General features: G+C 42.3%; 2 protein-coding genes across 4 annotated transcripts; one reads left to right on the top strand and one right to left on the bottom strand.

Annotated features, from left to right (window-relative positions):
• Nucleotides 1-10,923: 10,923 nt before the first annotated feature.
• On the bottom strand, nucleotides 10,924-15,748 carry chtopb (chromatin target of PRMT1b). Of its 2 annotated transcripts, none has more exons than XM_012822916.2 (6): nucleotides 15,670-15,748; nucleotides 15,078-15,172; nucleotides 14,065-14,221; nucleotides 13,517-13,775; nucleotides 13,154-13,291; nucleotides 10,924-12,129 (listed from the first exon to the last, which is right to left on the bottom strand). In XM_012822916.2, the coding sequence occupies exons 2-6, from the start codon at nucleotides 15,140-15,142 to the stop codon at nucleotides 11,885-11,887; spliced, it is 864 nt and encodes a 287-aa protein (XP_012678370.1). In that variant the 5' UTR covers nucleotides 15,143-15,172; nucleotides 15,670-15,748; the 3' UTR covers nucleotides 10,924-11,884. The 2 variants fall into 2 exon arrangements, with proteins under 2 accessions (XP_012678370.1, XP_031432539.1); XM_031576679.2 differs by lacking the exon at nucleotides 15,670-15,748 and adding an exon at nucleotides 15,516-15,639.
• Nucleotides 15,749-15,869: 121 nt separating this feature from the next.
• Nucleotides 15,870-26,553, top strand: smad10b (SMAD family member 10b). 2 transcript variants are annotated; one of them, XM_031575918.2, is made up of 12 exons: nucleotides 15,870-16,539; nucleotides 17,230-17,470; nucleotides 20,082-20,256; nucleotides 20,512-20,535; nucleotides 20,872-21,072; nucleotides 21,306-21,488; nucleotides 21,854-21,958; nucleotides 22,141-22,194; nucleotides 22,311-22,494; nucleotides 22,769-22,937; nucleotides 23,780-23,918; nucleotides 24,320-26,553. In XM_031575918.2, the coding sequence occupies exons 2-12, from the start codon at nucleotides 17,234-17,236 to the stop codon at nucleotides 24,529-24,531; spliced, it is 1,683 nt and encodes a 560-aa protein (XP_031431778.1). In that variant the 5' UTR covers nucleotides 15,870-16,539; nucleotides 17,230-17,233; the 3' UTR covers nucleotides 24,532-26,553. The 2 variants fall into 2 exon arrangements, with proteins under 2 accessions (XP_031431778.1, XP_031431777.1); XM_031575917.2 differs by having other exon boundaries at nucleotides 15,873-16,629.
• The last annotated feature ends 36 nt before the right edge of the window (nucleotides 26,554-26,589 follow it).

Below are 26,589 nucleotides of genomic sequence, written 5' to 3' on the forward strand. Positions count from 1 at the left end.
GGTGGGCTCTGATGAGGATGACTGAGGCAGAGACAGGGCTCTGATTCACATATTTGTAATCACTCTTGTCTGTGCAAGCTGTAGATATCTATACACACCCTGGCACATAGCCCTTGGCAAATGGGGTGGAGGTTGCTTAATAAAGTGCTTATCCCCCCTGACTAAAGCAGCTGTAACTGACAACTCTCTTTTACACACGATATCTCTCTCTTTCTCTCTCCATCTGTCTCTCTCTCTTTCTCAAAATTCGATCTCCCTCAATCTTTTAAAAGGAGAGAGAGAGAGAGAGCCACACCGCGCAAGTGCAAATAGAGGCTTTCTGTGCAAGTGTCTGTGGCATGAATGGGTTCCTGATGTGCGCGTCTCCATGGAGCGGCTCCACCGCTGTGCCGTATGAACAGGTTTTCCTTCGCGCACCGTGTGCCAGGAAGCCCTCTGCTGTGCCGCGCACGCTCATGACATCTAAGGAATAGTACAAATACAAAAAATGCAAATGAAATAAATTAATCATTGCCGATCATAGCAGTGCGTTGAGCACAGAAACTGAGGCTTTGAATAAAACACGTGTTGCTATTTGTGTGTATGTGTGTGTGTGTGTGTGTGTGTTGAGTTAGGGTTAGGGATTCACGTCACAGCATTAAATGAATATGGTATGTTCATAAAGTTTCATGTCCTCACTCATTTCTCCCTTTGTGAACAACTGCAACACTATAGCCAATTCGTTAAAATGCGAAAATATAATATCGGTTGCCTCTTATTTCTCTTACATACCCTCATATTTAGTTTTTCTAAACGTAGTTTGTACATGTTCTGTCTGCTCCACACTAATAGCAGAGCTTCACAACAATGAGTCGTCTTTAAAAAAAAATAACTTTAACAGTGACCTGACTTTGACCACAAACATTTGTCTGACTGAGTGAGATATGCATTTGGTTGTTCCGTTTCCTCGGTCTCCGCATCTGCACATCTGACAATCTGTTGCCAACCTTTTAACCTTTTAACCCCTACCCTATTTTGAAGCCTAACATACGCGGCACATATGAAATTGTTTTGCTCCTTGTATTGAGAAGCGAAAAAAATGCGTCATAGATAAAAATGTTAACCCTACACCCCAGCAAAATCCGCTATGCAATGCTAAACTGCAAATAAATCCGCCTAGAGTGGCCGTTGCCCAAACTTCGAACACAATACAATCCTACTTGATTCAACCGTAGTGACACGCTAACCCCCACAGAACGAGGGAGCTGTCAGTAGGCCACTGAGATGGGAGATTGACGGGGCGTAGGAGTGCGCCATCATTTGCTCCTTTCCCCGTTATCAGCCAAGATGTGGGAGTTACCCTGAACCAGTGGTTTCTGACTGGCAGGAGCCAAAGGCGCACACATACACCTAATTGACTCCTGCAAGCACACAGCTGTGGCGAAGAAAGAGTGTCGAGATTTTCTGTATTTTCTTGTCGTTTTCTGTCAAAATCCAACTCAAAACATATTCCGGGCAGGAAAGAAATCTCACCAATCCATAATAGTGTACCAAAGAGTATTTATGGTTTGTGACTGTCAGCATGTTTGCTTGCAACAGTTGTTTGCTTTGGAACATTTCAGTTGAGAGTACATATTTCCAGTGTCATTCCTATGTAAGCAGACCAGGAAGGAGGATGGGATTCCTGAGTGGTTGGCTTTAGTTTAGCACATCTGACTCAGCAGAATAAGAGCATACCACACATCCTATATCCTCCCCTTGCCCTCCGTCCATGAAATTCAATTGTCTGAGAGACAACTCAATGACCTGGGCAAGCCAATGAGGCAATGTATGCTTCCCTGTCTACATTAACAGTTATAAACAAATACGTTTATCATATAATGAAAAGTCAGTATGGATAGGTAACCAGTTTCTGAAGTAGGATCTGTTTGTATCCAGTGAACAAGTCTCTCTTTGGAAGTGGTACCTACCTAGTACCTACCCTACCTTGATTTTTAGTATTCTTCAGGCGTTTCTGTTAATTATGCATACTGTTTTTTTAGCAATGTAGTCCTGCATGCATGTGTGGCTGTGTGTTTCTGAAGTGTGGGGAAATTAAGTTACAGAGAGGTTGACCCAAATGCCAATGTACTTCTCAGACAGTTCTGCAACCGAAAAACATACCATAGACTTGAAGCATTTTTTTTTTTATGTCTTCACAAACAACTAGGAGGTAAACAATAAACATGGGAAAGCAGCCTGATTTCTCTGGGACAGCAGCAGACAGACATTAAGCAATATTAGACAAACCAGTGCCATTTATTCATGGATCAATTTGCTCATTATATCTATTTGTCATTCTGTAGGTTTCCCAATCTAAAATACATTTATCTAAATAAAATAACTAAGAATTATAAACAAACAGACTCAAGTTATTGGATATACATTGTGGGTACATGGTAAGAAAGCCTCTAGGAACTCTATGGAACTGAACTCAGGCTACATAATGGAGTCTAGAGAGCGATCTGCAAATGGCAATGGCATTCACTTCAGTTGCTGGCTCAGTGTCAATCGCAAGGTGGCACAGCCACTGCCATGGTAACCTCATAAGCCTTTGCCCACAAGCTCTCTGCAACTGCTTTTTAGCCACTGCTGCTTGTAGTAATGCAACCTGTCCAAATGGCTTAAAGTATTGAACGAATATTTCAACAACTGCAGAGGATATCTACATACCAAGCCACTGCAAGGACTTTTCCCCCTCTACATTTCGCAGACATTTATACTGTACAAATTGCAGAACATCAGATGTAGAAAACAAGACAGGCAAGTTTGTTTGTTGGCTGAATTATTTAAAGCGAAACGTTGTGATGAATGAGAATAGGGGAATAGAAATGAGCATTTATACCCTGCGCTCAAAAACAATTGCATCTACCCTGGACATGAATAATTCCAGGAAGATAACCACACATCAGCTGGTTCTGCAAAGTTTTTTTTTCCAGGAGGCTGAAAAAATAATCATGTCAGGGCTGCATTTTTTTTTCTGCTGTGGTGGATGGAGTTGTGGAGTGGGGGAGGGGGTGTCACTTCTGGCTGCATGCTCATATATGGATGTGCTGGACATCAAAGCAAAAAAACACACCTGGTTTCATGAGACATTGGGCAAGATTATATATCAATCAAACTGGGCGCCACAGGCACTTGAAAAGCCATGGGGTCACCAATGCAGTGACAGCATGACAGATTGAGGCCCAAGGTCTACGTCAAAGAGGTAAGTGCAGGGGCACTCAGAAATTAAATTTTCTTCAATTCCACTGGAACGTAAAGGCAAGGGGTTGGGCAACAGTTTGTCTTCCGCTTACCTCTGATCCGGTGATAAAACACCATTTCTGGAGGGATTTAAATACCTCAGGCACTCACACATAGCATGAGAGCTTCCATGGGGATGAATACACACATAAAGAACAAAACAAACGCAATCCAATAACATCTTGGATATATATGAAGACTGTAACACCCAAAACCATTTAATCAAAATATATCAAATATCGGCTTCATTCAAAAATTCTACCTCTGATCCATTCTTGTTGATTTGGTGTTTATATTAGTTCTTAGTGACGCACTGGTTCCCCCTCTATGGATGAGACCTTTTGTCCTACACACCACACATTGATAGCTTAAAATGATCTTCAATTGAGTTCTTCGTCAATAACAAGTTGAAATACTAGGAATTAATACATTTTCTACACTTTGATGACATCACCCTAGGACCTGGAACCCCTTTGAATCACTGAAAGTCACTCAGCGTTATTAAACTGTGCAGTGACTGATGGTCTCTGGGTTTTTCTTATGGTCGCTGCTGACAGACAACCCTGTTCTTCAGAGGCCTGTTACATGTGGTGCTGACATGACAGTGGCACTAACAGGGGGGTGCATCGGGCTGTCTCACATTACCATTGTCTGGGAGGTTACAAAATTAAAGCCATTAAACATTGCTGTGTGACTGTCATATAGCTGTAGGCTAGATGAAAGCATGGATGAAGAAAAGGAATTGATGGATAATTCTGTCATCTCAACTATTTCCTCAGAATTAAATGACATAATAAAACTCTCTGCTGCTCATAGGTTGCTGATTGCTTTGTCACACAACTGCCATGAACACGTTTGTAATTTATTAGCAGACAGTATACCGTAGGAGGTACCTAGCATGGAGGAAAATCTTTTGTGTCACAGGTTCATTGTAACAGGAATGGAACTCCAAACAGTTTTGACAAGACCCCAGCCATAATGAAAACAAGCCTTTACAAATGGACATTTTACGAATAGATGTTTTGTTCCCAGCCCTGTAGTGCTTTGATCACAGATAGCTACCATTTAACAAGACACACTGTTTAGAACAGTGCTGTTTCCATCCTTTAGCTCTGTTTCATTTTCTATTTCTGGTTTAGTCTGCATGGGAGTGATTGTAAAACGATAAAATGGAAACTAAAGACCTCCACAGCGTGAGAATGCAGGCAATTTTACATTTAACATTTAAGTCATTATGTTACATTCTGTAGGCCCACGCTTATTAAACTGATTGTAGGCAGCTCTAAATGCAGTGCATGGAACCACATGTTGCCAATTTCAGCAATTTTAGGAAGTAGACTACCACGGCGGATACAATGCTTTAGCAGTAAAGTTCACATTACCCAAGACAGCTATGTAGGACTCAGAGCTCCCCTCATTGGTCATGTATTATATTGCATCATCTATTATATCAACCATTTGTGCAGTTTAGCTGCCTTTCCATGATTGACTCTGTAAAAAAAAAAAATCTGTGGTAATCTGATTTTTGCAAAGCATAAAAACCTACCGTTGTTCAGTTCCTATTTGGAAATTATTGATGAATGATACTGATACCGACCACCATATGACACCACCCATCATGACGACCTTTCCTCACTATCTGACAAATACAACAAAGCAGTATATAACCTTTTGATACAATCATTAGCAACGAGGCAACAAAGCCATCTTACCTCCACCACTCTGAGTTCTGGCATACATTTATAGCTCTGTTTGTATTCCCTGAGGAAAAGGACTGCTTTATAAGAGATAATGAAAGACTGTTTTTCCACTCCTAGTTTATATAAAGAATCAAATTCCAGTAGGGGAGAGTGGGGTAAGATGAGTCGTGTTTCACTTCAGTCGACCTATAGCCAAGGGAATACGAGACAGGAATAAAACTAATGCATACAGCCCAAGTTCAGGTGCTATCAGTTGAAACCTTAGGAGCATACCTAACTCAAATAGACAACAAAATCTCGGGTCTCCCATAAAGGTGGTCTTGTGGCTCAACTCCATGTTAGAGGTAAGTTGAGCCAATAGTTACTAGCTATTGTATTATCAGATTTTAAACTAGGATTCTATATATAATAACTAAATCCCCCAATCTGTTGATTTTATTTGTGTTCATAAAATAAATATTTAAACTAATTTGTCTACAGTTCTTATACCTGGAGACTGTTTTAGCCTATAAACATTACATAGCATCAACATGTCACATAATGTTCTGAATATCCATATATCACAAACTTTGTAGCCAATAACAAGAATACTAACATGCCACATACAGTATGTACGAAAAATTCTATTCAAAATGGCAAAACGAGTAATACTTCTTCTTCATCCACAAAAGCAAACAAAAGTTAGGGCTGCAAGACTTATGGAGCTACTATCTGTTTTTCTTCTGTAATTACGTGGGACAGCTGTTATGCTACATCTAACATATTAAATATAATGAAAGTTATTAATTGTTAGGATGCAGCACTTATTTAAAATACCAGATATTTTACTTAACCTCATGTAAACATGAGGGGATATGAACCACCGGTTGAACTTACCACAAAGGCTCTGGCTCATTTTGCCCCACAGCCATCATTTTGGGAGAAGAGCTTAGTCTAGCAACCTAGAGTGACATTTTACTAATTTACACACATCCTTGTGCACACTGCCCATTCATCAATATATCTGATATGACTTTTTAAACTGAGATACATGACTTTTGATATGAGACCAAATATACAAAAAAAAATGACTTTGACAGGCAAAAGACATGTTTACCACTTCATCCACATGGTCCCTCCACAGCACGGTGAAAATGCAGAATGCAAACTAAATGGTCACAAGACAAAAATTGTATATGGTTGCTGAGATACAGGTGGTGGACCAACTTACCCACTGGCTCCTCTTACCCCACTCTCCCCTATTTGTTTATAAGGGATAATGTTCCCTACAAAATGTGTCCTTTTCTATTCTCAAGCAGATGAACGAGTGCAGTTTTTCAAACTCTGGATGAACTTGGTAAGACTGGTGAGTTTAAGTCTGATGAATGCTATCCTCTCAGTGACACAGAAAAAAATTAATTCAAATACTTTCCAAATAGAGACCATGTTATCTTTAAATCTTGACACTATAACACAAGCACTACAAGCATGATCTTCCACTGCATTTGTCCTCTAATTGCAATTTGTATCTGTTTTGTTCTTCATGTACCAAGTCATCATTTGTTCTTTCTATCAGATTTCCAAATCAGACTGTGTGGAAGACTGACAGTCCTCCACCAATTATAAAAAACAGCAGTCCAGCAGTGTTGCCTTGATAGGGAAAGGGAATCTATTTCACATCTATCGTAGGTGGTTGACAGTCGTACTAATTCTGTGAGCCAAAAATGACACTGACACACACTTTGCTCTAACTTGATTACACTGTTTCACACACACACACACACACACACACACACACACACACACACACACACACACACACACACACACACACACACACACACACACACACACGCACACAGACAGAGGGAGAGCTAACATTGAATTACACACAGCAGGTGTGTCAAACCTCAAAGAGGTTACCAACAGTTGTCAGTCAAAATAACCAGAGAAAATCAGTGAGCAATGTGCCCCATACAACACAACCCACAACTATGTAACGTACGTTATATTTCAATTTAAAATCTGGGTTTAATATACTTATATGAAATGAAAGAAAACATGAAAGTAATGGTCATACAAAGACAACAGGCTGTTTGGGAGCCCCTTGTAATTTTAAGATGGTGAAATATGCATGGACAGCCAACAACAATTTGGATAATGTCAGATTGTAAATGTCAATAGTACAATAGTACCCTCCATTGTTGGCAAATATAAGCAAAAGGGGTTATGAAACATGTCTTGGCTGTTTATTGTCTATATCAGACACTCAAATGATTCAAACAAAATAAAAATGATTTAAAAATATGTAATTCAAATATTTTTTTTAATGTGTGAGTTATTGGCATCCCAAGAAATTGTGATGAACCAGCCTCATGCCCTTAACATTAAAGTAAAACGAGGACAAAACTGAGATCCTTGTCGGCCCTAAAATAGAAAGAGAAATGCTGTTTAATAATCTGGGGAAATTAACTCCCTGGATTAAATCTGAGTTTACAAGTCTTGGTGTTATCTTAGATTCATATTTAAGCTTCAAGTCTCACATTAACAAGGTGACGAAAACATAATTTTTCCACCTTAGAAACATAGCTAAAGTACTACAATTTATAAATAAAAAAGATGCTGAAAAACTGATTCATGCCTTTATTTCAAGCCGGCTTGATTATTGTAATGCAATTCTAACTGGCCTCCCGAAAAAAACAACTGAGAAACTTCAGCTAATAAAAAAGTCTGCAGCTCGGCTTTTAACCAGAACCAAGAGGAGAGAGCACATTAGTCCAGTTTTAGCTGCTCTGCACTGGCTTCCAGTAACCTTTAGAATTGATTTTAAGGTCCTTCTTCTTATATACAAAGTCCTTAATGGGCTAGGACCAAGTTACATTGCAAACTCCCTTGTCAGATACTTGAGTTCAAGAACACTGCGATCCTTGAATGCTGGTTTATTGGAGGTTCCCAGCAACGTAAGAAAATCAGGGACGCAGCCTTTGTCAATTACGCCCCAAAGCCATGGAACATACTGCCTATAGACATCAGGGAAGCCAGCTCGCTAAACATTTTTAAAAGTAAACTAAAAACGTACCTCTTCACCTTAGCCTTTAACTAGCTACGACTTCGCACTATATATATATATATATATATATAAATAAATATATAATAACATTTATTTTTCATTTAATCTGATCTTCATCGTGATATTAAGGGGTTAGATGAAATATATCTCTGCAGAGTTTTATTTTCTATCTTATGATTCTATTTTTTATCTTAAATCTTTATGCACTCTATCCCTGTTTTTATGTTTTATGTTTATTTCATGTCTATTTTGATGTGGATCACTGTACATGTAATTTCTTTGTGCAGGTCATTTCTTTGCTGTTAAGCACTTTGAGCTGCATTGCTTTGCATGAAAGATGCTATACAAATAAAGTTTGTTATTATTATTATTATTAATAACCAAGTAGACAACTTGTGGGAAGAGCTCACCAGTATCAACCAACGACTCTCAAGGATCTCCATCTGAGGCAAAATGGCCTTGAATCTGCATCACATATGCAGTTTCAGACACTGTTTATTTGCAGAAAAATATAGAGGCACTGCACATAGAGGTTTAGTATGAAGAAATAAGATCCTTCAAGTTTGCCAGTTACTGTTACTGTGACTGTGACAGACCATTCAATTAATTAAATTAAATATCTTTCAAGCAGTTAGAAAGAATTGTTACACAATTTGCAGGAGTATGTCCAGATAACATGCCATAAAGGAAAGCAACTTCTCAGACACAGGTGAAAAGGTAGCTGGTGCCATCTACAGGAAGTTTTATTCAACTGCATTGAAATCAAATGCTCTATATTCGAGTATCAGTGCAAACATCTATCCCTTGCTATCAAAAATAGCCGAATATTGACAAATGATACCGCAACGATTTACATATGGCCATCAGTTTGGTTTGAAAAGGGCAGGGGCTGTTGTTGGCATGGAACTGGACTGCCTAACATCAGTGGCGGAGAAAAGGACATTGAGTAGGCTGCTGACCATCTTGGACAATGACCACCACCCACTACACAGTACTCTTAACGGACAGAGGAGCATTTTCAGTGGCAGACTCCTGTCACTGTCATGCTCATCGGACAGGCTGAGAAAGTCCTTTGTCCCCAGGGCAATACAACTTTACAACGCCACGCAGAAGGGGAGAGGGGGAGGGAGATGGACTTCTCTGCGAACATGTTCTCCCTATGTATATTGTTTTTCTACTGTGATTTGTGTATGTATGTTTGTGAGTTAAGTTAAGTGTATAAGCTACTGGATGACCTAAATTTCCCTCGGGATTAATAAAGTATCCATCTATCTATCTATCTAAAAATGCTGAGGACATAGGTAGGATTACATGATCCTACCCGTCAATGGTCTATGAGCGTAGCACGAAAACAAATGTACCAAATTTCATGGGTTACTGGGATTGTCTAAGGCTGTGGAAGTGGGATGAATCTCTGTCATTTATGGGATGTATCTCTAACCAGAAGAACTTTGCAGTGAGAACACCTCATTCCCCAAAACTATACCACACCTACTAGCAACAGAAAATGAATCCAGGGATTTGGGCATAATTATTTGCACCCCCACCTCTGGTGTCTGAGGGTTTCAGTCGAGTGCTACATTTTTGGCAATCTGTACAGCAAGCTACACCTTAAAAATCAATAGTGCACACTTTGCCAAGTTTATGTCCACAGATGACGCCCAACCATCAAGTCCTGCGCACTTCACAGAGACTCCAATTGTTATTATTATTCCGGCCTTTTTTGGCGCATTTGCTTATTTTACCTCTGAAAATGGATGGACGGAAGTTATGTCTCTGCTGGTATGCTGAGGAACTACATTTCGTTCGATTCAGTGGTCTTGGGAGTGCCATAGAGTGGTGGAAGATGTCGTCTTTTCTTACACCTTAAATAGGCCTACAAGGAAGTTACAGAGGTCACAAGTTAACTGCATCAAGTTTTAGCATTATGACATCGGAGATGAACGCCAACATAACCAAAGAATAAAATAAAAAAAATGGATGACATTTTAATTTAGCTGAAATACAGCTCATGTTGTTGGAGACATGCTTAATATACATTGGACAGTTTTATTTATTACAAGCTGGCTGAGTTAAGTTAAGGTTGCAATATCCCAAGGCTTATTGGCATGAGATTTACAAAGACTGATCAAACTTTTTGATGCGAGATGAATTCATTTGGATGCTAGCCTGAGGCAGGACAGATCGATGACTTTGGGCATCTGAAGAAACTACAAATCTCTGACAGGGATGACACCAATAAGGTTACAGCCTGTCTTCCTTCATAAATAACATTGGCAGGGATGTTTATGATGAAACCTAGCGAGTCGAAAACATTCCCAACACAGCCAAACATCAAGCAAGCACAACACAAGACAGCAAAGTTATTACTGACTAATCCAACAGAAAGGAGGAGAGCTCGGCATCTTGCTCGGTTGCACCCTCCTCGGTTTCTCGTCACCCTTGCCATGATGTCCATACAGAGAATACTGCATGGGTCTAGTTGTTGCGTGAGGTGGTGCCATAAAGCTTTACATAGTTCTCGTGCCCTGTACCCCAAAGTTACATAGAGCATTACCAGGCGCACCAAGCACACTGTGGCAGTGGCACAGACATGAGCCTCTGTATTACAAGTCAGTGTACCACCAAAAAGATTTTGAAGCGGTTATTTTAAGGTACAATTGTTGCATAATGTTTCTTTAAAGTAATGTTAGTCTGCTCTGATGTTAACTTTACTCAAGTGGCACACTTTCCCTGTAATAATATTGCTGACATTTAGTAGATAGCTAGTTAAAGATTAACGTTAGCCTGGCCAGTTTCTCATGTCATTACACCAAAAGGTACACCTATCGTTTGTGACGTCAGACAGAAAAGCATTTTGAACTTGTGAAAATACTGTAGACTTCAATAAAACAGCTAAACGAGGCAAGGTTAAATTCTTAAAAAAGACTTACAGTTTAATACAAAATAAAATAAGGATAAAAACAAAACCAGTGCAGAAGAGGTCATCAGATATCGCCGACAGAACACATTGACCGTCATCTTGAAACACTAGAGCTCCTCAAACAACCAACCCAAGGTAATCTTCATTTTGTTTGCCTGACAAGCCTGGATGTCAGCCAACATAAATAATTTTGAAAATTTGACCAGTAACTAAAGCAACAGGCACTGGAAATGTTAATACTCTAGAAGCACCAATGTTGTTCCATTATCAACTGGAACCCCATTGTTGCACCCAGTCACTGGTCAAGAACAAAGGGCTAGACTGATGTCCTTTAGTGTCAAAGGAGGCCCCCCCCCAAGCCTTGAAACAATATTACACCAACAGACATTCTGAAAGTACATAAGATGTTGGAGGTAGACTCAAGACTTTTGGTGGTCAAGTCTGAAACTTTCCCATAACAAGATCGAAAAGCAAAAACAAATAAATCTAAAACATTTGGATTGCAAATACTGTGGTTTAAAAAAAAAAAAAAAAAAGAAGGTTAACACTGGAGTACCAAACCTGATGGAAAGTGCGCAGACACACTGAACTTCCACTGACTGATGTCTTTAAATCTGAAGAAAAAAAAATCCCTTGTTCACTTGTCAAACACTCAGTTGATTGGCCTCTTAATGACTTGCACAAAAAAAAAAATGGCTAAGGGCAGTACATTTGTAGAGAACACAAGCATAGCATTTTGACCCGTCATTACTTGGTCTTGTGCTCGCTGAAGACAGGAAGTGAGAACATGGGCTACCATTCCAGCTGTGCAGTGAAATATCAATGAAAACTCAATTCAGAGTCTGTCAAGCAGGATGGTAGGGGGTGGTAAGGAGAGTTTTGCATAATCCAACAGAGAAAATAACCCATCTCTGGAATCCCTCTAGCAGGTCAGTCCGTCACACACATTCACTCCATGTCCTCGGCCTGGGCCATGTAGGCGTCCAGCTCGGCGTCCAGGTGGCCTTTGGTCTTGGACATGTAGTCGTCCAGCTGGTTGTCCAGCTGCTCCCGGGTGAGGGCGCCCCCGCCAGCACCACGGCCAGCACCCTGGCCACCACCGCGGCCAGCACCTCGGCCACCACCCCGGCTACGACCGCGTCCTCCACCCCGACCAGCAAACGCACCACGCCCACGAAGACCCACACCACGACCTGCAAAAGAGTATGGTGGTCAATAAAGTTGCTTAAGGATGTAGTCTACTAATTGTACAGTTGCAGTTGAATGACGCATGAGACAAATGAACCTTGTTTTTCATGAAGGCATTCACAGCAGTGTTAAATTCTGATACAAAACCGATGTAAAGGACTTTAAAAACATTCCCAGTTTTACAATGTTTGCATAGGCGATTAAACGGTTACTGGTAACATTTTAGACACAATCATTTAAAATTAAGTAATAAAACTATGGCCGATACCACGCTTTGAAAGACTCTCGTTGAAATAACGTCCAGCATAAACCAAAGTTAGCAGACTCGCAGGCACAACCGTGCAGGTGCACAACGCAACAAACTTGGGATTGTTTTGTCAGTGAAAACAAGGCAAGCAGTGACAGCGTTCGAGATTTTTTAGCCTAAAAGGACCACGTCTGAAGTGTGGTCATAACTGTTAGAGCAGTTACACTTAAACCAACGTTACACACAACTTCCTTTTTCAACTCATGTATATAAATCACTGTCTGCAATCTAAACTTTTCAATAAAAAGTGTTAAAAAAAAAAAAGCTTTCCAATCATAGTAGCGAAACACAATGCCCATGTCTTCTGCTCTATAGAATTTCCAACGTAACTAGGATGTTGCCGCATTGTTTGCATTTGTCTGAAGTTCAGTAACTAGTTGAGCTCTTAACCAAGTCAATTAGCCTTCTTTGCAGTCATGGGGAACTGAACATTGGAAAACAGATTTAATCTGGCCTCTGCAGCATTATGCTATTCTGAAATTATCTACATGTTAGCCTCAAGAAATATGCACAAGCGTACTTGAATTTAGTTTATGCAAACAAAAAGCACATACCATTGCCAATTTTATTTGTGGTTTTCAACATAATACTTGGTGAACTAATTTTGTGCATCAGCACTTTGAACATTTTCACAACACTGCTATAGTACTGAAATATGCAATCACACATGTACTCAATCGGAGACATGCAAGTGCACACAAGCACGGATCCAGGGCACCTACCTCTTCCTCTACCTCTTCCTCCCATCCCAGCAGCTCCTCTGCTGACCAGTACACCTGCTCGGTTCACCTGGCCTCCACGCTGCCTCATGCCCCGTCTCCCTGCCAGCCGAGTAGGGCCTCCACGGCCACGGGTCACACCTGGCGGGAGAAATAAATCAGGGCATTCATGTGATAATGGTACATTAAATCTCATTTAAACATTAATTAAATTCTTAGTGGGAATTGTCAGTAATCACTGAATGGCATACCAATGAACACAGAGAGACAATAGATAACCCATTACCATGCAGTGTGGCTCCTACCACCCACCCTCCCCCTCTGCTCCCTATAGGACAACAGTGTCATCGTGCACTCCATTCCCACCTCTTAAGGACATGGCTCCCCTAAGGAAAACCCCTCTGCCACGTCCACGGACACCACCTCGCATCATCCCTCGGAAGCCTGTCGCTGCGAAGCCCCTGGTCATCATTCCTCCTCGGGCGGCTGCGAATCCTCTGGTCGCAAAACCTCTGGTCGCGAAACCCCTGGCAGCGAAACCCCTCGTCGCAAAACCTCTGGTTGCAAAACCTCCTCGGGCCTGGACACCCAGCCGTGCCTGGACACCTAGCCGTTGTTTTAGACTCTGGACGGTGAACAGGCAGCATAGCACATCATTTTACATTTGTTTGGAAGGAAAGGACACAAAGAACGTTGTACCCATGGCTTATGGACAACAAAGGCACACTAGAAAAAAAAAGTCTGAACTTCATACAAAATGCCACTTGGCAATCTGGTTCATCTTTACTTCACTTTTCAGGACTAAACAAAATGAGTCATGCAAAATACAGTTTAAGTGACTTTCTGACTTTACTTCAATAGTTCCATTAGAAACTTTCACAAAGAAATGAGGAGTCATTTCAAGGCTTTCGTACCCTCGCTGGTTTGGTCTGCAGGGCAGCCTGAACGGAGGTGCGGTTCTCCATTTGCTGGGCGAGCCTTCGGTTCCGAGCAGTGGCCGAATGCTGCTGTTGGATGGTGGCCCTCACATTTACTGAAGGAGGCTGCTTGTTCTTCAGCATGCTAGTGAAGCTTTGGTGGAAGAAATTAAGTGAGAAAGGAGGGGAGTAGAGTGTAAGAGTCTCAGGGCATTTTAAGTTAGCACCACACACACACACACACACACACATCATATGACAGAGCAAGAGCTAGCAAATAAAATGAGCTACCCTTCTCAACTAAAGGATCTGAGAGGACAAGGCAAAATACTGCACAACACAAGACTAGGCACAGGCAGACTGATGGGTCAAGGAACTACTACACAATTGTGAAAATGATAAAAATGGAAAAGGAATGGGGGGGGGGGGGTGTTAAACGCCTCTTACAGACTGCTGAACATTCATCCATAAACAGAAGTGCCAGTCCTGGACAGGAGATCGAAGAACCATACCTAGCCACTTACAGCTCAGACTACTGCACCCATCATAGTGGCTTGGGATTTTTCAATTGCAGCAATTTACTCACCTGAGCCTGGACTAGGTGGTTGGGACCAGGTCAGAATGAAAAGGATATGGGCAATGACAAAATGGAGATAAATGGTAGAAAGCACACTAAAGCCGACAGGCAGCTACACCACCCATTCCTCCAGAAACAGGTGAAACATATGGTGCGTCACCCTCCATTTGAAAGACAGCCGCCAGATTCTACGACGCAGGAGGTTACACCTGGCGTCATCAATCACACTACATCAAAACATTGACATATTGTAGACAACTTATGGCCCATTTACTACATCTATTCGCATGTTTGATTAGAACGTTCGCTAGAAATTCGACGTATTTCTTGCTTTCTTGACTTTCCCTAATCATTATGCAAGATGGACACACTGGTTTTGGCAAGCTATGGGCGTAACAGTTACTCCTTTGTCAATAAGTGGGATGCATCTTACCGATCATTTAAAGACACTTTGGTCGTGCTTTTCAGCTGAACTTTCGCTGTTCCTTGAGAGCTCATTTTCCCCTCGACGTAGTAATCAACCTCTGCCTACGACAAACAGATACACAAACAAGCCCAAGTCACATTTGAGTAAAGTAACGCTAGCTGACTAGCTAACACCAGCTAGCTAACGATGTAGCTAAGTAAGGTAGCCAACGTTAGACGCCAAGCTAGCCAAGATCTCAGTTTCCAATGCAACAACTACCGTAAACATTTATGACTTTGTTGCTGTTGGAGAGAAGAAGATAGACATCAGCACAAAAGAAAGGCATTTTACAGGCCCGCCACTGAGAAGGTTAACAGCTAGGGTGCAGAAATGTAATAATGACATAAACCAGTTAGTTTGTTTTTAACACATACCGCGAATGAATGAGTGGAATTGGTAACTTGCCTTTAGTTTTATGACAGCACTATTCCAAATCTACTCAATTATCTACACAAACATCGTAGCTTACATGTCTGGTACACTGAATAAACCTGCGTTAACGTTAGCTGCATTAAACTCACTATTGTCACTTATCCATAGACATAAGAAGACCACTTACCTAGCAAACGTTACCGAAAAGATTAGCAGACAAGTCGCTGCGGCTAAACAAAATGGCGCACGCAACAGCAATACCACATGGTTCAAAGCCTCGCGATACTTAAGGACATTAGTATATGCTGATTGGCCAGCTAATGAAGACGTATAATAATACAATTTTAATAATCATATTTTATTCAACTATCTATATAACTCTAAGCACTCTAACAGCAAGTATCATTTACAATCGATTGATAATAATATATTGTTATTGCAGGGATAGCCCTACCCTAATAAGTTAGCTAGGCCAGTTGAAAGCATTTTTGTTACAAACATAGAGTTAAGAATTTTTGATCAGAAGACCAACTCTGATTATACATTAGCCTATTCTGTAGTGTTAAAGTGCCACGGGTCGCATATTTGAAAGATCAGTTATCCGGTTCGAGTTAATGGATCAGTAAGAAACTTCCGGCCTACTTCACCGGCTAAAACTTTGTTCAGAATTGAAGTTGTAGGCTAGTGAGTCCTATCTTTAAACTTCAAGGACTTAACGGCTCCTGTGAGGTAGACAAGGCGTATGTCGTTACAGTCCCACTGTTTTTTTTTTTTTGGAGGGGGGTATACGCTTTTGCAGGGAGGTGGAGTAATCTAAATGGCGCCACCTAAAAAGAAAAACTGTCAATCTCAGTGCACCCAGACAGACATCAGCCCCGCGGCTGCGTCATTGTTGGCAGAGCATAGACGGCTGCGGTGATTGGTCTTTTCGCAGCGAGAAACTCCAGCGCTGACTACCCCGCTTTTGTTATTGTAGCCAACGCGAGGATAGGCGCTTACAGCGTCTGGATACTTGCGACAAGAGATAGAGCGGGTGGTGATAAACTGATAAGTGATGGTAAGAGCGGTGGATGGAACTATTAATGGAAGAACGAAACTTTGAAGCTCCGCTACAATTTCGTCTCACTTGTACAAGTTCTCCCGATTTGTAAGTAGGCTATTCGTTGTGATCTAACAATGTAGTCGTAAGTAGCCAAATCAGAAGTAAGCTATCACACCTACCACAATGCAGCCACTGTTTTAAACAACTTACCTGATTACAAGTTTGCTGAAATTAGTTATGCAGACAGAGAAGTGCGAGACAGTCTCATCCCACGTCAGTCTGCCCTGTCTAAGCGTGACGAAACTGATGCCTTCAACTAATATGGCTAGACATTTCCAGTTGGCTTACCTTTCATGGACAGTACAGTAAAATAGCATGGTCAATAAACATCAAAGGAAGCAAGTTTGTGTGCTTATTATCCTTTATAAACCTAGGATTGGATTTTGATTTTACAGTGTTCTCCTGAGTTAGTTTGGTATGAAGTTATTTCTCAGCTCACAAGAAATTGTTTCGTGGTGAACCCATGTCCAAACGATACTTATGCTCAGATGCCATGCTTTGAAGACATTGGGCTTGTGTTGTCTCAGAAGTTTACCATCTATCTGAAGGTTTGAGTGATGATAATTATATTAGCTAATCTTCATCATTCTCCCTGTCACCCACATGTCCTCTCTCCCACACTTTTCCCTCTCTCATCTCACACAGGAGAATGTCTGTGAATGCCCCCAATAGTAATGATGCATGTCTGAGCATCGTGCACAGCCTAATGTGCCATCGGCAAGGAGGGGAGAATGAGGGCTTCGCCAAACGAGCCATTGAGAGCCTGGTGAAGAAACTGAAGGAGAAGAAAGACGAGTTAGACTCCCTCATCACGGCTATCACAACCAATGGTGTACACCCGAGCAAGTGTGTCACCATCCAGAGGACACTGGATGGAAGACTCCAGGTAAGGTCCTGCTCCTGAAGCTTAGCTGGCTTTACATGGTGACAATGATACAAGGTCAGGGGTTGCATTCCTAATGTTGCACAAGCACTAATGCCATGTGTAGAGGCTAAATTGTTAAGTGTGAAGTTGCTGCACTGCTGCAGTATTATGATAGTGCCAGGGCAATGGGGTCAGTTCTTTCTGCAGTATGTCAACTGACACGATATATGTAGACAAAGGACTGTTAGAAGAAGTAATCCACTGAATGATTAGATGTACAATGTTGTAAGTTTGCAGCAGTGCCACAAATATGGTATCTCTCATGTTGTGTTTCCAGTAATATCAGTCTGTCTATACAGTGCTATTGTCTGTATTAATGCATATCAGCATATTGAAATGTGAAGAGGCCAGTCAAGGGGGAAATAGAGTGATGTTAAATACTAAACAGATGAGACACTGGTATTGTAGTTCGCCCACTCCTGTTGAAGAAAGCTTCTACTCTTATATGTTTTATTTTCTGAAAGCAGAGTTAACTGACATATCAGACATAACTGATAGGACAGACAATGAAGACCTCATACAGCTGCACCGTGGTGAAATGTGTGAATTCATAAATTTGATATGATAGACAGAAGAAATCATCACTGTTACAGACACATAACTAGAAATCCCACAGCTCTTTGCCTCCAAAGTTACAGCTGCTGTAATGACTTCTTCACTGTTACTGTTTACTGTGGTCTTTATTTAGTTACTTTTCCATGCAAGTGCATTGTTGTGAGCCATTAATAAGTCAGAGAGAAATCGTGTTGATTTAATTACAGTAGGTCTCATAGACTGGACTCTCAAAGGAATGGAAGAGAATGAGAGAGAGTAAGTTCAGTGCCCCTCCCCCAGCAGAGAGAGAGAGAGAGAGAGAGAGAGAGAGAGAGAGAGAGACAGAGAGAGGAGGGTGGAGGGGTAGTGAGGGTTGTTTTGTCTGAGACACAGGAAAGGGGCAGGGTTAAGTTAAGCCTGTCTGTCTCTGAGTGTGTGTGTGTGTGTCCAGAATTTGCCTTTGAATTTGACTACTTGATTGAGTACACTCATGTGTGCTGTGCGTTTGGGCTTGTGAGTTCAAACAGAGAGTAGACACTGAATATTTTGTCATAAAAAGTTGTGTTGTGTATTGTCCCTTTAAGATCCCAGGGGGGAGGACAGTAGATGTGGGCTTGTTTTAGAAACATGTGTAAGTTACTGTGTGTCTCTGTAAAGAAGGGTCTGCATTCTGGAATGTGTATGGCACTAGTTGTGCGTTTATATGTTTAACAGTGTGTACCCTGTGTGTCAGTAACTTAAACGTAATGGGTTTGGCCCAGTTCCAGGTCTGACTCTCTCCTTGGAAGGTTGGCAATTGGGTGGGGATTTTTTAAGTTGTTGGAATATTAGCTACAAGAAGACTGTACCAAATGTATACTAGCTGTCTCAGAGGAAAAGTGGGGAAGTTGAATGTCAGAGAGGGAATCACACTGAACTTGTCTATTCATCAATGTATCTTACAATCTCTCTTTCTGTCTATCTCTATCTTCTTTTCTTTCTTTCTCCCTGCTTTTGCTCCTTTTCTCTCCTGTCTTTTCTCCCCAGATCTCTCTGTCTCTCTCCTTCATAATTTTTCTCACTCACACTCTCTAGCAGATGGTCGTCTATCATCTGTCTCGTATGAGATATTGCTGATACCAACCCGTTGGTCTGATTCAGAGATGAAGTGCTTATGAGTCAGTCCGGTTTTGTTAGCCTGTGAGCATTGTGCTGTGTCTGAAAGTGCAGATAGCTCTAGGGCCATGTAACTTCCTGTCCCTCAGATTTTCCTGGGCGAAATTAACCTCCTCCATGAATTATTTACTCATGTCTTACGTCATTGTTTTTTAGTGATCTGCTTCTGTGCATGTCTCTGGTCATAGGTATGCCTCCCTGAAATGGTCAAAGAAACAAGTCAACATTTCCTGGTTTATTTCCCATGATTAACCGTCCACTCCCACAACAGTCGGAAACATATGTACACATACACACACACAGACAGACACAGACAGACACAGACAGACACAGACAGACACAGACAGACACAGACAGACACAGACAGACAGACAGACATACACAGCCAGACATACACAGCCAGACATACACAGCCAGACATACACAGCCAGACACAGACAGACACAGACAGACACAGACAGACAGACACAGACAGACACAGACAGACACAGACAGACACAGACAGACACAGACAGACAGACACAGACAGACACAGACACAGACAGACAGAGACAGAGACAGAGACAGAGACAGACACAGACACAGACACAGACACAGACACAGACACAGACACAGACACAGACACAGACACAGACACAGACACAGACACAGACAGACAGACAGACAGACAGACAGACAGACAGACACAGACAGACCCAGACAGACAGACACACACACACAACAACCCCCCCCCCCCCCCCCCCCCCCCCCCGCCACACACACACACACACAGTAGTACACAGTTTTCACACATAACATTTTCATATTTGTCTTTCTGAATAAACTCTATTTCCAGCTGTCCAACATCATTCCCCCCTATTTCTGTTTTGTCGCCCCTTTGCAGGTCGCTGGGCGAAAAGGCTTCCCCCATGTGATATACGCTCGCCTCTGGCGTTGGCCAGACCTTCATAAGAATGAGCTCAAGCATGTGAAGTTCTGTCAGTATGCCTTCGACCTCAAATATGACAATGTCTGTGTGAACCCCTACCATTATGAAAGGGTTGTGTCACCTGGCATAGGTATGTGTCTTTTCTTCTCTGGTGCTATGCAGAAAAAACAAGCATGCTCACAATGCAGTCATGAACAGTCTTGACAAATAGAGTCCAATTATGTTATACTGCAAAAGTGCGACAGGGGTTTAACCAAGACTGTCATTTGTCACGTTGAAGTTAGGTGTTGCCTTTCCAGCAGTAATTAGTATGTTGTGATTCAGGGCAGAACTAACATTTCCTTTTGTCACTATCTCATTGCAATCCAACTCCTTCAACCTGAAGTGGGACTCAGTATACAAAACACTGGTAAGGGCACTTTAGATTTCATTTTAATTTTATATGGCATATTTGTAATGATCTTTCTAATTCAGTAGTAACCGATCCATAGTTTATTTGATATATTGAGATTATTGTGGTTGGTGCACATAACAAGTCAAAGCAGAAAACACCAATAACATAGAGTCAGATCAGTGCTTGCCAGGACTTGTCTATCAGCATGAGAGCAAAACAAGGTGCAGGAGAGTAATGTGTGCTTACAGGAAAGAAAGCCACTGGTTCATGTTTGGATTTTCATGCTGTGTTTTTGGGTAATATTCCACCCCCCCCCCCACTACCCACCCCACCCTTACTCCTCCATCTCAGGCCCCCCAGGGAGACTAATCAAGGAGGAGTACACCCACGACTGCATCCAGATGGACATCCCTCCCTCCAGGATGCCCTCCCAGTCCAACCACCACTCCACGGATCACTACCGCCAGCCGCTGCCCCCCCTGCAGCTACACGCAGAGTCGTCTCATCCTACCCCCGTCAGCCACTACGGCAACATCCCCCACTCACCACCAGGTGGGAACCTCCCCACCCCCCCCAAACCTGTCCAAAAAAGCCCCCCATCACCCCGTATGCTGGAGACAGAGCCAGACAAAAACTCTTTATCACCACAATGTGGGTGCTGTCACCTAGAACCTGTATCCCTTTCTTTACAGTTGACTCAACAGTAAAGACTATTGACTACAGTTGAAGTACATTTGTCTCAAGCCCTCGTTTGATGGCATTATCTGGCTTGCTTGTTTCCGTAGCAACCGGCCCGATGATGTCCATGCAGGGGGGCCATAATGAGGGCCTGTTACAGATCGCCTCCCCCCGGAGTCTGGCCTCCACCCCTCCCCCCTCCACCCCCAACCACGGCCCCCCGCAGACCCCCTCCAGTCAGAGCGACTACGGCACCCCCAAACACTCCCAGTCCCAGGGCTCCTTCCACAGTGAGTGTCCTGCTGCTGACAGGTTGTTTGCTCCATGGCTGCAGTGCTTCCCAGTCCTGCTGTCAGGGGAACTGACGGCACTGAGTGTGTTGGGTTCATCCCTGCTTTTGATTTACTGTACACTGAACATTGTGATGGAACACTGCATTAGAGCAAAGAATTTCATGCTTTGGGTCTGTGAATAGGACTACTGCATTCCCAGGGAATGCACTGAAAAGGATAGGAATTATAATAATCTATATGACTGTTTCATGTACATAATGCCATGTCTCATAAAAAGGTACACTGAAAAGATTGGAGTAGGTAACAGGGTTTTCCGTCCCCTGAATGCTTGATGAGACATTTAATTAATTTAACTTTTTTAGCTACCTGGACAGGCTCCAGTACGGCCTCCTATACACCTGTAGGACCTCAGCAGAATGGACGGAGTCACCCACAGTCTTCCCATCAGCAGCCACCTCATCACTTCTGTATGTAAGATTTCATAGCTATCACCTGATGAACTCTGAAGAGCGATCTCTCAGCTTTCTTTGTGTTTTAAGGCAATATTTACCAGTATTCATGTTTATTATTTATTTTTGATTTTAAAATCTATTCTTGTTTCCATGGATCATGTTTTTTCACTGTTCTTCATTCATCATTCATCCTCTAGGGTCCCAACATCACACTCCTGCCTCATTTCCTCAGCCAGTATCCAATCATCCAGGTGACTGAGAGTCTATTTTACTCAGATTCACACACTTAGACACAAAGACACACTCACACCTCTGATACCTAGTCGTAGCAAAGAAATCCTAAATTAATACCTGCCTCATTGAACAGGTCCAGAATTCTGGTGCTCAATCTCCTACTTTGAGATGGACATTCAAGTGGGGGAGATGTTTAAAGTTCCAGCAAACTGCCCCGTGGTGACCGTGGATGGCTACGTGGATCCATCCGGAGGGGACCGCTTCTGTCTAGGCCAGCTTAGCAACGTCCACCGCACTGATGCTAGTGAGAGGGCCCGGTGAGTCCTTGCACCTTGGCACTGCGTTTCTGTTTTTTATTTATTTTTATTTTTTTACCTTTAAGGATTCTCAACTAGAAGTGTCAAGATGAATTATTGTCCAGGATGTAATGGTAGCTTACATACAATTAGGCCACACACACAATTTTAAGATGAATCGTCACTTTAAGTGAAGTGTATGATGTGTGTGCTGTGGTGGTTGAAATGGCACTGGAAGTATATGTGAAATAAGTCTGTTCTCTTCTGTAATCGCTCCTCCTCCTCTCCTTCACAGGCTACACATTGGGAAAGGGGTGCAGCTGGAGTGTCGTGGGGAGGGCGATGTTTGGATGCGTTGCCTGAGCGACCATGCCGTCTTCGTGCAGAGCTACTACCTGGACAGGGAAGCAGGTCGAGCCCCGGGTGATGCAGTTCATAAGATTTACCCAGGAGCTTATATCAAGGTGATTCTAACTTTTGGGGTGTCAAAGCAGCATATCTGTATGAAGGCTATCATGCTGGCTTATTTAGGCAAAATCATTTAGACAATGATATTGAAGTGAAACAGATTTTTCAACATGGGGTCCATATTTTTTACTAGATACAAAAATGATCGAAATTGGTCCAGTGTTGCGTTAGAATGCATGGCCTAATGTGTGGTGCTGGAATAGGCACTCAAAGGAGAGCCCTTCCCTTCGATAATAGACTACAGGCACTGAATAGGGTGCCACGTCAGAAACCGGAAGAACGAGACAGGTAAAACACTGAAGGCACAAACAGTCATTTTCTACAGTTTCTTTACCTTTTCCATCTACACTGTGTAAAGTATCTAGACTTTTATATTAGTCAGTTTGCGGACTTCCAAAACTTTTAGGCTCCTGTCACAAAACCTGATCGTATTGGCAACAGTGGCGGTCACGGAGAGTTTAAATCTATGAATAAGTCATAAGGCAGTTTACAGTATTGCAGAATATGATCTCAGCAGTGTGAAGGAGCTGTAGGGAGAGATTGAGAGGGAGAGGGTGACACTAAGAATCAGAAAGAAATGTGGATGTCTGGGAAGAGAGAAAAAGAGGGAGGTACCTATGATGTTATTATCTCCAAGTTCTGTAGATGGTAGATGTTATCTCTGATGTTGAAAGGGAGAGAGAATGTTGCAAAGATGTGTTGGACCTTGTACTGCCTCCTCAGGTGTTTTACCAGAATTAGAACAACAGGCAGATCCAGTAACACCCCCCTTTCTCTCTCTCTCTCTCTCTCTCTCTATCTCTCTCTCTATCTGTGTTGTTTGTCTCCCCTGGCTCAGGTGTTTGACCTACGGCAGTGCCACAGGCAGATGCAGCAGCAGGCAGCCACAGCCCAAGCAGCAGCAGCGGCCCAGGCCGCCGCCGTGGCAGGCAACATTCCAGGGCCTGGCAGTGTAGGGGGCATAGCCCCAGCCGTCAGTGAGTCCCCAGTGTTCTTTAACACCTCTCCACCATCAGAACTCTAACCATCTCTATCTAAACTTTCAAACTTAGCTTTAGCTTTAGCTACCTGCAGTTGATACATCTTCAATCAACTTAATAATAATGTTTATGCTCATTTATCAGCCACAATTAATCAATAGTATATCAGCCAAAAGTAATCAATAGTAACTACCTCTCTTGTAATTTACTGTAATCTAATATGATATAACTTGATAAAATTGCAATTACTTTGTGTGTACCACTATCGACTCCATCTTACCTCTAATGAACACAATTTCAGATCTCACCTAATTGCCCATCTCTCTCTCTCTCTCTCTCTCTCTCTCTCTCTCTCTCTCTCTCTCTCTCTCTCTCTCTCTTTGCCCCTCCTTCTCCAGGCCTCTCAGCAGCTGCAGGTATTGGGGTGGATGACCTGCGACGCCTCTGTATCCTGCGGCTGAGTTTCGTGAAGGGCTGGGGGCCCGACTACCCCCGGCAGAGCATCAAGCACACCCCCTGCTGGGTGGAGGTCCACCTGCATCGAGCGCTGCAGCTGCTGGACGAGGTGCTCCACTCCATGCCCTTGGCTGACCCAGGACCTGCCAACTGAGGGCGAAGCACTTCCCATCTTCCCCTGTCTCATCTCCTGTCCTCCTTGCCTTGCGTACAGTATGCAATAACAGCCCCACCCTACCGTGGTGCTGCACAGACTTTATGACTCATGCAACCAAAGAAACACACACACGCACACACATACACACACACACACACACACACACACACACACACAACACACACACAACACACACAGCACACACACAACACTCTCAGACACACAAACTCTTTTCCACAGGCAGATCCAGCAAACAGTACCTATTGACCTGCCCACTATTTAGTCTACTGCTGCCTGGTGGAGAAACTGACTTGTTGCCGTGGAAACGCAGGGCCAGCAGCAGCAGCAGCATGGTCAGGTTTCCACACGTGGTGGCCAGAGTGATCAGTCACCCATAACCCGTGGCGGTGAGATTTTCCTGGTGAATGCTGGTAGCCCAAGGTGTACCAGATCAATCAGGAGTCCAGACTAAATAATCACATTTCGACATGTCCACTCAACACAACATACTGCTCAGACTTGGAATCCATTTATCCATGAGGTTTTAAGTGCTGTTCAGGTCCATTCCAGGTTCATGCATACTTTCAAGTAAAGTCAATGTATTCCATAGTACTCTTGATCGGGAAATTTAATTTGGCAGTTAAAACATACATAGTAGAATACAAAAGTCAAAGAAATTCATTATACAAAATGATTTACATTCCATACATGAGGGATCACAACAGACACTAAAAAGAAAAAGAGAAAATAGACTACAATAGAAAAATTACGGGGAAAAACCCCACCCCATATGCATTAAAGTGGTTGGTTATGTGCCAGAGACACAGACTGTTGTCCTTAACCTCTTGGTTGTTTGATTATCATGTTAGTTGTTGCAAACTCTCTCATCCAAAGACACATACAGTCCAGTGAAAGCACACATGTTATCAGTACTTTCTGCTGGATACTGACTGTATGACCTTGGCAAGCACCAAGCCTACTGAAACTGAAGGAATGCCTCTCCCTCAGAATGTACCATTATTTGGGGTGAAATTAGAGACAATCATTTGAGATCTTGTGGGAAAATGTCATAACAGCTATCAATATGGGGTTCTCTTCCCTTGTAGCCCAATGAAAGAGTATTTAGTATGATCTTGACATGAGTGTTTGTCTTGTCGTACGGTTCTAAGATGTGCCCTAAAGTGTGTCTGTTCATTGGGAAGATACAACTTTTACATCCTAAAGTCAACATAAAACAACTTCCCGTCACAACTAGAGGCATTTGAAGCCCATTCCTGTGTCATTATGTATCATGGCCTAATGTAATATTAGTAGAGGTCTTTTCTCTTAGTTCATGGAACATGTGTACTTACATGTTGTACTTGAACACCACTGACTGCCAAAGAACCTTCCTGATGGTAATAGATATTGGCTCATTAAAGCTAAATGGCCAAAGATGCAATAGCCACTGGTATTCAGATGACCATTCCAGTCAAATTTAACGGCCTTATTCTGGAATGATCTCATATGTCATCCCCATAGCAGACAGTTGAGGGCACTGGTAGGCCTACTCGACTCCTCCATCTGGACGTGACCTTATCTGAACAAGTGACATTATAACACAAGATTGCTCTGTAGCCTTTAATGTTGGCCAGTGCTTAAACAGCACTTACCGTTTTGTTCTGTCGAGGAATAATTAGCCTAGTGCATAGGCTACAGACGTGGATGGTGTCTGTATTTTTATCACACGGTGCCTTTAAAATGTATTTGTAGGTATTAGCAACATACTACCTTCATGTACCCTCCCCAAACTTGTTTCAAAGGCTTTATTTATTTCCTTGTAATTGAAAATGTCAATTGACGACGAGTCGTTATGGCTTGGTGACCAAAATAATGAATTATGATGCCTTAAAAATTGTGTTTTTTACGGATTATCTGTCTGTCCATTATTGTTGTGTTATCCAATCTTACATACGAGTGTGGACTGTAATTTATGTAATCAGTGTTATTTCATCTTTTTAATAAATCAGTGATGGTAAATGTGTGTTGTAAAATACAAATGATTTTGGCATAGCG

This window comes from Clupea harengus, chromosome 11 (genome assembly GCF_900700415.2).
Source record: "Clupea harengus chromosome 11, Ch_v2.0.2, whole genome shotgun sequence".
Lineage (NCBI taxonomy): Eukaryota > Metazoa > Chordata > Actinopteri > Clupeiformes > Clupeidae > Clupea > Clupea harengus.

What these genes read in the sequence shown, in the direction of transcription:
- smad10b (XM_031575917.2), top strand. Translation starts at nt 16,553, where the DNA reads ATGGAACTATTAATGGAAGAACGAAACTTTGAAGCTCCGCTACAATTT. An exon ending in ACTCAGTATACAAAACACTG is followed by an intron (nt 20,536 to 20,871) that starts GTAAGGGCACTT and finishes CCTCCATCTCAG; the next exon opens with GCCCCCCAGGGAGACTAATC. An exon ending in GCCAGTATCCAATCATCCAG is followed by an intron (nt 22,195 to 22,310) that starts GTGACTGAGAGT and finishes CTCATTGAACAG; the next exon opens with GTCCAGAATTCTGGTGCTCA.
- chtopb (XM_012822916.2), bottom strand. Translation starts at nt 15,142, where the DNA reads ATGAGCTCTCAAGGAACAGCGAAAGTTCAGCTGAAAAGCACGACCAAA. An exon ending in AAAGTGTCTTTAAATGATCG is followed by an intron (nt 14,222 to 15,077) that starts GTAAGATGCATC and finishes CTTCCACCAAAG; the next exon opens with CTTCACTAGCATGCTGAAGA. An exon ending in AGGAAGAGGTAGAGGAAGAG is followed by an intron (nt 12,130 to 13,153) that starts GTAGGTGCCCTG and finishes ACTCTTTTGCAG; the next exon opens with GTCGTGGTGTGGGTCTTCGT.